Source organism: Leptidea sinapis, chromosome 32, assembly GCF_905404315.1.
Source record: "Leptidea sinapis chromosome 32, ilLepSina1.1, whole genome shotgun sequence".
Taxonomy (NCBI): domain Eukaryota; kingdom Metazoa; phylum Arthropoda; class Insecta; order Lepidoptera; family Pieridae; genus Leptidea; species Leptidea sinapis.
In genome coordinates, this window is record NC_066296.1 from 7,650,382 (window position 1) to 7,662,389 (window position 12,008).

At 36.1% G+C, this 12,008-nt stretch overlaps 1 protein-coding gene across 2 annotated transcripts; it reads left to right on the forward strand.

Annotated features, from left to right (window-relative positions):
• Positions 1-2,392: 2,392 nt before the first annotated feature.
• On the forward strand, positions 2,393-4,452 carry LOC126974466 (guanine nucleotide-binding protein subunit beta-like protein 1). 2 transcript variants are annotated; one of them, XM_050821974.1, is made up of 2 exons: positions 2,393-2,657; positions 3,353-4,452. In XM_050821974.1, the coding sequence occupies exons 1-2, from the start codon at positions 2,508-2,510 to the stop codon at positions 4,172-4,174; spliced, it is 972 nt and encodes a 323-aa protein (XP_050677931.1). In that variant the 5' UTR covers positions 2,393-2,507; the 3' UTR covers positions 4,175-4,452. The 2 variants fall into 2 exon arrangements, with proteins under 2 accessions (XP_050677931.1, XP_050677932.1); XM_050821975.1 differs by lacking the exon at positions 2,393-2,657 and adding an exon at positions 2,857-3,239.
• Positions 4,453-12,008: the final 7,556 nt, after the last annotated feature.

The following is a 12,008-nucleotide window of genomic DNA, read 5'->3' on the forward strand; positions in this document are numbered from 1 at the left end:
ATAATTGACAAATGACAACTGACAATTACTGTACAGTCAGTTTATGGCCTGGTATCTAACCTTTAGGCCATACTGTAAAGTCTGCGCCTCGATTAGGGCTACCAGCCGTCGTGACTGTTTTTTCTCTTCAATTCGGAAACGCTACGAGAATAATGCCAGCATTATTCTCGAAAATCAATTTACAGTGAGGAAGTGTCAACAATTTACTTCATACAAACGCTCACAAGTAACTATTATTGAGTCAATTTTCGCTTGAGGCTGGATTTGGCTGGCCCGCGAGAGTTCGGCCATTGCATGAGCGCTTCCGATTATCGTACATGATACCGATATATGTTCTGATGATATATGATCGCTTTTCGTCACAATGTAATGATTCGATTTAAAATTCCTTCATTATTGCGCCGGTTGAATGATGTAACGGAACAATCTAAGCGCGTTTGTCGGTTAGCTTCACTCAATTCATGAGGTACCCACCTTATTTTTCTTTTTTTTATGGAATAGGAGGACAAACGAGCGTACAGATCACCTGTTGTTAAGTGATCACCGCCGCCCACAATCTCTTGCAACACCAGAGGAATCACAGGAGCGTTGCCGGCCTTTAAGGAAGGTGTACGCGCTTTTTTTGACGGTACCAATGTCGTATCGTCCCGGAAACACCGCACAAGGAAGCTCATTCCACAGCTTTGTAGTACGTGGAAGAAAGCTCCTTGAAAACCGCACTGTGGAGGACCGCCACACATCCAGATGGTGAGGATGATATCCTAACTTGTGGTGTGTCGTGCGAAGGTGGAATTTGGCGGCAGGAATAAGGTTAAACAGCTCTTCGGAACACTCCCCGTGATAAATGCGGTAGAAGACACACAATGAAGCGACGTCTCTACGCAACGCCAAGCGATCCAGCCGTTCACAGAGCACCTTTCAAGCTTTTTGCCTTCCCAATTTGCTTCAAGTGGATTAAGAATAATATAACTCCTCCACCCAAAAGCTCTTCACCTGCTTAAAAAAAATTCAAACGACACTTGCTAGAAGTTCAGATAAATAGTTTAGTATCTTGCTCTGTTATTAAGATTTTATTTACCTACTTTAAATACCTATAAGTTGATAATGATAAGCACATACGGGATTTGTTGTTATTTGGTTTTATGTATAGAATATCATTGGTTTTTATAGCTGATTTATTGATGCCATAAGGATATATTTTATTTTGTTTAAAGGTTAAAGTTATGACTTACCTATTATTCATTCAAACCTATTGTTATTTTATTTATAAGAAAAATTTTGCCGATTACTTACCGATGTTATAGTCTCCTTAAATTGATAAGTGTATTAGTTACTAACAGATTTTTTTTTATTTTGTACATTATATATAATTTTATTTTCATTGCCAATGTGTATGGTAGCAGTAGACTTGGGGGATTATAAATATATAAATATTTAATTCTCAAAGTCTGTGTCTCGGTGTCTAGAGAATACCAGCGTTGAGAAGTAAAATTCTCACTATAATGCTGACTAGACACCATTTTGATTCTGTAATGTCCAAAAATATTGTTATCAGTAATAAGATTTCTGTATTTTTGAATCAAATAAACCTTTTAATTATTGTCACTTACACCGCAGCCTGCATCTAACTCGGACGTGGCTTATGATGAATCCGCTTCCACAATAGCCTTGAATTCTAAAAAAATATCAACTTTGGTCTCCAGCCGTCCATGGGGCGTGTTCTGCAGGTCGAAATTTCCAGAACGAAAACGTTGGAACCAAAAACCCACTGTTTCTTCTTTTGCGATACCGCAGCAATACTCATCAATACAATATTCAATTATTGCGCTATCGTACACAAAAATGAAAATTTATATTACATAAAAAAAATAAAACTTTCAGAAATATTATTTTACATTTATTACAATTGATTTAAATTAAAAAGTTTATCTCTCAGAAAAAATCAACCATCATCCATAATTTCAACAACTGTCTAAGGAATTTTTACTCTGGTTACGTGTCCTGACGCGAGTTTTTTTAAAGTACATACGTACACACATACATATTCGAAAACCCCTCGAAATTAATTAATTAATAACCTGTATAATTTTGACTTTAAAAAACAGTTTTAATGTAAAAAATAACATTAGCACGAACTCTAACAAAGTATCAAAACAAAATGGTCATACTAAACAGTCGCGATATTGGTTGTCAAATTGTCTTTGACGTTGCAATAGGGATGCAAAATTTTAAAATAATGCCAATGCCAAACTGTAGCCAGACTAGAGCAAGGTAGAAGAAGGTTGTCTAAAGACTAGACCTACATCCATGCCATTTTGAATATATAAGAAAAATACATGTCAATGTCCATGTCTGATGATGTCAACAACAAGGAACAACAGACACTGTTCGATGACGTCAGTTTTGTGTTGTCCGTGGCTGTTTGTGGTTCAGTTTCTAATGGCTTAATTATTTTACGATTCCTTTATTTTATCTTTATTAAATTTTCGGTTTGAGCTTGACCTGAAATGGCTTTGCTACCTCCTGACCCCGTATACACTATCCGTAATGTCGATAATATACCGGTTTATTCGTTAGCATTTAGCTTTCTACCCGGCGGTCTCGAGAGGTTATTAGCCGGCTCGAAAAATGGATATGTCTATGCATACAACCTTCAGGTAGAATATAATTATTTAGCATATTAATCTATATTCTGCTTATCCAGCTTTAAATATTTGCATTCTACGTACAAAATTATTCAAACAATTTACTACGCAGTACAGACATGTTTTTGTTTATACTCCATTGCTGACCTACAAATTGAGTGTTTCGTCACAACATTGAGTAAATAAACAATGATTACTTGCTTTGTTATTTGTGTTGTTCAAACGTAATGAGTCAAATAATTTTTAAGTTTTATTATAAATATTTATATATTCCTCCACTCTTAAATTAATATTAGAACTTTATTTGGGTCAACCCCAACGTTTGTTTTCTTACCAGCCTTACTACAATATTGCTATGAAAGCAATGTGGATGGATTCCAATTGGGGCAAATGCATGGGATTTTTTTAGACTACAAGGTGTAATCAGGCAATCTGATGAAAAGTGAGAACCAGCCTGGGAGCCACTTGGACATGTGAAATACCAGAGGTTAAAATATGCGTGAAACACAACATCCACCAATATATCTTATTTTTTCCAATGAATTCATTCAAAAACATATAGAAAATGCAAAGACAAAAGATTTTTGTAAACCAGTAAGAAACATGATAAAATTAAATTCTTGATAACCAAATGGGTATTATTAAGATGCAGTAAGTTTTATGTATCTTTATTTTTTATCTCAAAGAATATTGTTTATTGTTTTCAGACCAATAGAGTACAACAAAAAATTCGAGTTGGTCAGGCTCCAATCCTTCACCTCATCCACACAAATGATCAGATGATCACCCAAGAGAAAGGAGGGAAAATTAAAATTTTTGATCTAACAAACTCTGGTTATGAAGAACATTGTCTCATTGATATTGATTACAATGGTTTTTGTCGCTTTGAGGCCAACACAAAACTCAAAACTTTATATGTACCTGACAGAGAATCCACAATATCTGTATACAATTTTTCTGGTGAAAGTATTGGATCACTGAAACCAGAAAGTCCTGAACCAAAGTTAGGGGATCCAATGTGTATGAGGTTTGTTGAATTTCCCTCCAACAAACCCTGTCTATTAGCCGGCTATGAGGCTGGATGGCTTCTCCTTTGGGATCTCACTACTAGTCAATGCATTGGCAAACTGCAGACAAAAGAATGCCCAATGTCAGTGGATTTCCATATCGAACAGCAAAGAGGTATTATTGGCAATGCCTCTGATGTTTTACAAGTATTTAGTATAGGAAGAAAAGACTTAAACTTGGCCCATGGTACTGACATTACCATCAAGAATCCAGGAATAAATAAAATTCAGACTCGATCAGATGGCAAAGTATTTGTATCAGGAGGATGGGATGGCCATATAAGAATATTCTCTTGGTTTTCTCTGAGACCACTCGTTGTTCTAACTGAACACAATAGAGCTATCCAAGATGTTGTTTATTCGGAACAGAAGGTATCTATGTGGAACGCTAACATAATGGCCGCCGGTGGCCTTGATGGTGCTATAACTTTGTGGGATTTATATAATAACAAAAAGCAATAAGCAGCTTTAAAAAAATAAAACATCCATGAATTTCTAGTTATTTCGATTGGAGATATAAATATGTTATGTTTATGCTGATTTAGTTAACAAGAATTCTACATTATTTTTCACCTTCAATCATTTAACTACCGGTATTTTTTTTTATTAATGTTATTGCAAACAGATTTGCGGCCAAGTTATTGAATAGATTAAGTATAAATGATATTCATGACATACCAAATAGTAATTTCCACAGTTTTATTAATGATTGCAAAATTAAATTTATTATATCACCATAATGTTGTTTTTTTTCCGGAGGCAATGTACAGGCTGAAACAATAGTATAAACAGTATATAAGTTCAGGATATATGATTGCTATTTGCTTAAACACTTCAAACATTTCTGTTGGCTAGGAATTAGATCAGCTCCTCCAATATATGGATAGCCATAACAAATTTTAGATTAATTCCTTATGAGGAATGCTGATTTTGGAACACATAGTCTCTTGACTAATTGAATTAACTTATGTATTAATCTAGTTCGACGGACAGATGGCCGTTGGGCCTTGTACCGGAAGACGCGGTGTTCGTAGGCCCCACAAGATGGACCGACGATCTGGTCAAGATTGCTGGAATATGTTGGATGAGGGCAGCACAGGCCCGATTATTGTGGATATTTTTGGGGGAGGCCCTTGTCCAGCAGTGGATGTCTTCCTGCTGATGTAAAAAAAAAACTGTAAATTCATATAATATTCTCATCTTTTATGTATTCCCAGAAGGATATATTTGTGTCAAAATTGACCAATACCAGAAGGAATATCCTTCTGTTTTCATAGAATAGTAGAATGAACAAGCCATAAGTGATTATCGACACCCATATTTCCGTGTGTGTGGGTCAATATTAACCTGGGAACACCTCAGAATGATTGTTGGTTACAGTAGATCTATCGACACATCCACTATACAGCCAAAACCTAGATTGATTGATGTTTTTTTTGCTTTAATTTGTGTTTGCTAAACACAAATAAATTTGAAAACAAAATTTATGATGATGAAAATGAATGATGCGAGACTCGAACCCACGACCTCTCGCGTTCCGTGCGAGTGCTCTTTCAACTGAGCTAACCGTTCGAGTGACGTACCATAATTTTATGTGTGTTTTAATCCCAAAAATGAGGGAAATCTTTTTAAAAATATAACAATTGTTTAGATTTGAAAGAGCGACATCTCAAGTCAATTTCCTAATATGCAAATATTGAGCAGGTAACCTATAAAGTAGATCCTGTAGATGAAGCCACACCCTGAGAGTTGAACAAAGCATACAAGATTTTATGACGATACGACACTCGAACGGTTAGCTCAGTTGGAAGAGCACTCGCATGGAACGCGAGAGGTCGTGGGTTCGAATCCCGCATCGTTCATAAAAAAAAATTGTTGTCAAATTTTATTTTTGTATTAATCGCAGAATTGAGCGTTATCACTTTAAAAACATAACAAATTCTTTAGATCTGCTAAACATAAAATAACGTACCTTTGCACCCCTCAACTCCTGTTTTTACCCCACCTTATTGAGGTGGTTTAAGCATGTGTTGTATGGTCGTAAAATTACGTTAGCACTTAAGAGCGAGTATTCGATTCGTGACAAAAACTTCATGTTTTTTTTCCAGAGATTTATCGGTATGATGTGGGCAGATAATTCGATGATTATAAATTATAATATATAAATTCGGTTTAAAAACGACTAAGTCTGAGGTATGAAACGAAAAAAAACATAGTGAAATAAACTTTATTCAATTAGGCTTAAACTAAGCGCTTTTGAATTGTCACTGTAAATATTTCTTTTAAATTACTGAATTTACCATATGTTCGTAAATAGTTGAGCTCGTGAGAAGAACATAAGAAACTTAACGGCCGCTCTTTTCAATAAAATAGAGAATTTTACAATGGCTGTAATATACATAAGAAATTAGTTTGTAAGGTGCATCCAATATATGAATTGTGTTTATATATAATATAAATTATCGTATATAGGCTGCATTAACCTTTAGAACTTGAATTCATTGCTTGTGTAAGGATGCTTCGTGAACATGATGGTCGTGATTACTGTCATAATGAGTAATTCAATCTAACAAATACAAGCAGCACCCATTCACAAACTGACGCATGGACCGGCCATCGTTCCCTTCGCACATATTTGAGGGATGGAGACGACCCGGTACACGACGCTGCCTCAAGCAATACCATTCAGTGAGCATGACGAACCATGTTATAGCATACCTACGCATGACAACTAAAAATTACAAAATTAATGCTATGTGTAATACATTTGATTGGGTAAATACCCATCGTTCCCTTCGCAAACATTTGAGGGAAGGAGACGACCCGACACACGACAATAGTTGAGAGACTTCAGACTACAGATTATGTTTGGGACTATTCATTTTGTGTATCTTGTCTGGTTGATGTATACACTTTACCCATCCAAGTCATTATGAGTTATGTTTTTCCGTCGATCATTATTTCAGCCGTATGACGTCCACTGCTGGACAAATCACAACGATATCATGACGATCAGCCCTGCGCTGCCCTCAACCAACATATTGGCATCGGCGACCTCGACCAGGACCATCGGTCCATCTTGTGGGGGACCTACGAACACTGTGTCTTCCAGTATCTACGTAGTCACAGGCTATCTGTACTTCGAGCTATGTGCCCTGCCCACCACTTCTGTTTCGCAATCGTCCCTCGATATATACTCGAAAAACGTACGAATAGACATATAATAGAGTCATATTTATTCAAACAAAACAAATCTTATAATTATATTTACAATATTAAGACTACATGAAATTAAAACTATCATTAAGTGGAAGCGTACCTAAAATACTGGCAGCATTTCCGCGTTGGATAGCTAGGCTGATCCGTTGACTGAGATAGCTGCCAGCGTTCGGGTTTCCAGGAGCCTTATTGAGGCGCAAAGATAGTATTTCGAACATTCTCCGCGCCTCTGGGCCCCATGGGCCATGTGTCGACACCAAAGGGCACAAAGATGTATGATTCACTGAGACCAACATATTTGCGACGCTTGCCGTCTTCGGTAGTCGAAGCAGTAGCCCCAGCACTAACTGACTTAGGACATGAGAAGGAGCCAGAGTGTCGACATATCTTCTTCACACACGGGCGCTTTCCGCAACTCGACGTCATATGCGCCTATTTTGCGTGCGAGGGTAGTAGAGGCTGCTCCAACCAGCCAAGCTCCTCCAAGAAGTCACCCAACAGAAGTGACCTCAGGTGCTTCGCCCTGTAGTTTGCTACCTCACTGCATTCCAGCAGAACGTGAGTGGATGTTTCCTCTGCCCCCAAGTAACCTCTGCATAGAGGGCTGTCCGTGACACCTATATTAAAATGATGCCTGTTAAAATTGCCGTGACCTATGGCCGCACATAATATTAATCTTAGTCGACACCGATTAAGTTGTAAGATTGTATGATTGTCGACATATAATTCAAATTTTTATTTAGGTATTAGGTACCTACTTACATACTGTATTTAAACATTAATTTATTTCAATTCGATATTCTATAGGTAGATACACTGGTATTTAAAAACAGCTGTGAGTCATTATTCTTTAATTACTAATGGTTATATTGTTTCAGCTGTTTCCTACTTTCCTATATGTAGGTGCTTACTTAATAATAATTATTAACTTCAGTATATATGTACTCATCTATTGTTGATAGTCATTTGGAATGTTAAAATACTTGATACATTTCTATTTATGAAACCAATCTTCCTTTTCATGGACAATTATCTATAATTCGTTTGGTTTAATCAGTGGTAGAAATTGCGCTAGGCTGAGCAAGCTGTATTCTAGTTCGGCAGATTTGGACAAAATGGTATCTTTCACAAATTAAAAATCTATATCTATTGTACTACCTATATGAAATGGTAAGGGACGAGACGAGCAGGACGTTCAGCGGATAGTAATTGATACGCCCTGTTCATTACAATGCAATGCCGCTCAGGATTCTTGAAAACTGCAAAAACTCTACAATTGCGCTCGTCACCTTGAGACAGAAGATGTAAAGTCTCATTTGCCCAGTGAAACACAACAAAGTTTTCACATTACTGCTTCACGGTAGAAACAGGCGCCGTTGTAGTACCGATAATTCAGCCGGCATTCTGTGCAAAGGAGCCTCCCACTGGTAAAATCTGTCTGTGTCTATAATTACATTTTTTTTTATGATTTTTTTCTCATAAAAATACGTACGTTTTATGAATTACTAAGAAAAATTCAACGTTTTTTTTAAATTTCTATCGGTCCTTTAGGTAATAACTCAGGAAGGACATGCCCGATCTTGAAGAACATCGATGTGTAGATCATGTGATTGGATAATTTCTATATCCTGCCCGCGACTTTGTCCACTTCAATTCGTAATTGCATCTTCGGAAAATCTAAAAAATATTTTTAACCTGTCCTACGGTGTCAGATATTAACTATTTTGAGTTCCGTTTTGAACTGTTATCGTTAGTACCTATTACGACTTAAGCTCTTTTCAGACTACGCTATACTATTGCGATATTAAGTATAGCAAATAAGGACTCAATGCTATACTATATAGAATGGCATTCACATTACGCGATATAATCGCAAGTATTTATAGTATACACTATACTAGCTGACCCAGCAAACTTTGTATTGCCATCATAGTTAACAACTGTAGTTAATCTACCAACTATAGGTAGCTAAAATTAAGTTTGTTTTTTACCTGCTGGGAAAGTTAGACAGATACAAAGATTCTAATTAGTTATTCATTTAAACTATTCTTTCAATTTGATTTCTGAACGACGGGGGACACATCAAAAGAATAACTAAATTGTTGTTTTTTTTTGAACATTTTCATATTTAATCACCTTTTGAACCTTCTCTCGACTTCCACAAATAATTCAAGACCAAAATTAGCCAAATCGGTACAGACGTTCTCGAGTTTTAGCGAGACTAACGAACAGCAATTAATTTTTATATATATATAGATGGCAAGTTATATAGCAATATGGTAAGTAGTATATGGCAAGCTCAGTTGACCGCGGTCTTTGAAGAGTGTGCGCACGATTGACACAATGGATTTATTACTGAATAGTCTTGATAGCTCATCCAGTGACGATGACATTTGACAATGCGGAATTTGCACTATCTTGCCATTAATGCTACGACAGAAGAAAATGCCAGAGCATGGATATTAGATGATATAAAGGCCAGAGGAGAACGTGGTGATTTTAAACTTTTAGAAGATTGAAGAAGGAGGAAGAGGGCGGCTCACGATATAGTATAGCATGAACTCGGCACAAGATCAATTTTATTGAGTTAAGTAAGACAATAATATATAGTACAGTGTAGTGTGAACGTGTCCTTAATATATATGGTGCGCGATATTGTTGTGGTATTAAACTATATGCTATATTTTGCTATGATATTATAGCGTAGTCTGATAAGAGCTTATCATAGGCTCTACAAATGTAAGGATAGCCGTGCCTGCCACCTGCCACTTATAACCACATATTATGCCAAGTAATCATAAGAAATTAATTCCAACATCTTGGCAATATAGAACTTTGTAAATACCACATTCACTGCTAACTTCAGAAAGGGAAATCATTACAGTGCGACATTGCATAAACGTCTTGCCGGTAATGCGGAAACACACCTAGCGCATAATTTTTGGGATCTATTAAGTCAGAGGTGTCAGAGGCGATTATTTCCTAAAATATTATTGGAGTTTATTCCTTAAGAATCGATTTTCATATAAGGCGCCCGGCATAGTGACGTTTTTGGTGCGCATCATTTCTCTTGCTTTTAACAGGAGTTGTGTTTGGGCATTTCCTGGTGTATTTTGAGCGTTAAGGATTTATTTGATTTTCATAGAATTTTTTAACAGGAGTTTTGTTTAGGCATTTTTGTTTTTTTTTTTTTTGTTTTCTAATTAATACGCTTTTATTAGCTTCTGCTGTACGTCTGTTTGTAACCGACTCCATTGGCCTTAATTTTGTTTAGTACCTGTTCGAAGACAATCGTTTTTGAGGAGTAAACTCCAGTCGTGCGTCGGGGTTTTTTTTTGTATTTTTTCCAGTCCTAGATCTTCATGTAGTATGTTATATTACTGTTTTTAAATGGTTATAAGTATATTATAGATGTTCATCAACTATTTACCTATCAACAGGTGAAATAATTACCTAAATCAGTTATTTTTCTTTTGTTTACCAAAACATAAATTTACAATTTATAAAAACATTTTTATTAGTGTTGTTGGAGGAATTTTATAAACAAAAAAATCAAATAATCTACTTTAAATTAAATTGAAAGATCGTGAATGTGTATTTAATTTTGAATTCTTTCTTATTGTGTGTGATTGTTGCTTTAGTCATTTGTTCAATTTGAACTCATTTTTGAAATATTTTTAGAAACTACTGACAACAATGATAATACTTCAATTATTTACCATATACCTATATACAACATATAGATATAATATAATAATAAATTGACACCCTTACACAAATGATTTTGCCCCAAACTAGGCATAGCCTGTACTATGGGTGCAAGACAACGATATATTTAATACAATATACTTACTTAAACATACATATAAACATCCATAATTCGGAAACAAACATTCATATTCTTCATATAAATGATGGCACCCACCGGGATTCGAACCCGGGATCACTAACCACTGGTCTATAGGGGTCGTCAATATGTACTATTAATGTTGAAATGACTTATTAACATTCTACAGCGGGGATTTCCAAACTATTTTGGGCACGAGACCCCTTTTACAAAATGAGCTGATGTCTCAGACTCCCATAGTTTTAAAAATCCTGTCTCTAGTTTTTTTTTATTTTCTTTACTTACCGACTTTTTCATCTTGTACGAACGATTATCGACGAGCTTTTTATAGTAGTAAAAGTCACGGACAGACAACGTGACACGCGTTTTTTATGTATCCTTACCTACCTTAGATAATTTATGCGTCTACATGGAGTCTTTAACTTTTAGGCAACGCATAACAACAGGCCAGGTTTATTATTTTAGTGTGCATGCCAAGCTAGCTCTTACATTAGAGATATATATGTCACTATGCTTTACTGTGCGTGTGTTGTTGAAAATAGAGGTTAACAGTATATATATTTTTACAACTGTTACAGTCTATCTGATTGTTAAATAATCTAAGATCCTTACTAATATTATAAACTTGCTTTTGACCACGACGTCGTACGCATTAAATTCATGTTTTACTTCGTCGCGAACTCCTAAAAAATATGGCCATCACGGGACATTCAGCAGATGTGTGTAACCGGAAACGTTGTAAAAGATAGCCATATTTTTGTAACGGCAAGTTGTGCGGCGGTTTATCTAGGATTCCTTAAATGATCCTGGTTTTGTCTACTGCCTTCCCGGAAACTATCACTATTTAAACGCCTCACGGGAAGTGTTCCGAAGAGCTGTTTCACCTGATTCCTGCCGCCGAATTCCATGCCGCGTACCTTCCTTAAAGGCCGGCAACGCTATAGCGATTGCTCTGGTGTTGCAAGAGAATGTGGGTGGCGGTGATCACTTAACACCAGGTGACCCGTACGCTCGTTTGTCCTTCTTTTCCATAAAAAACCTTTTGAAATTATATTAATTAAATGATGCAATGATACCTAATTGAAGAAAGGAAACCATAATATCCATATTTTTCGAATGATACACGACCCGCCATCTTTGATTTAAAAAATGTTGCCATACATTCCTTCTCTTCTACCCCGAGAAACTTGGACTCTTGGTCTTCAGTTTGCAATCGGTAAATTTGATTGG

What these genes read in the sequence shown, in the direction of transcription:
- LOC126974466 (XM_050821974.1), top strand. Translation starts at nt 2,508, where the DNA reads ATGGCTTTGCTACCTCCTGACCCCGTATACACTATCCGTAATGTCGAT. An exon ending in TCTATGCATACAACCTTCAG is followed by an intron (nt 2,658 to 3,352) that starts GTAGAATATAAT and finishes TATTGTTTTCAG; the next exon opens with ACCAATAGAGTACAACAAAA.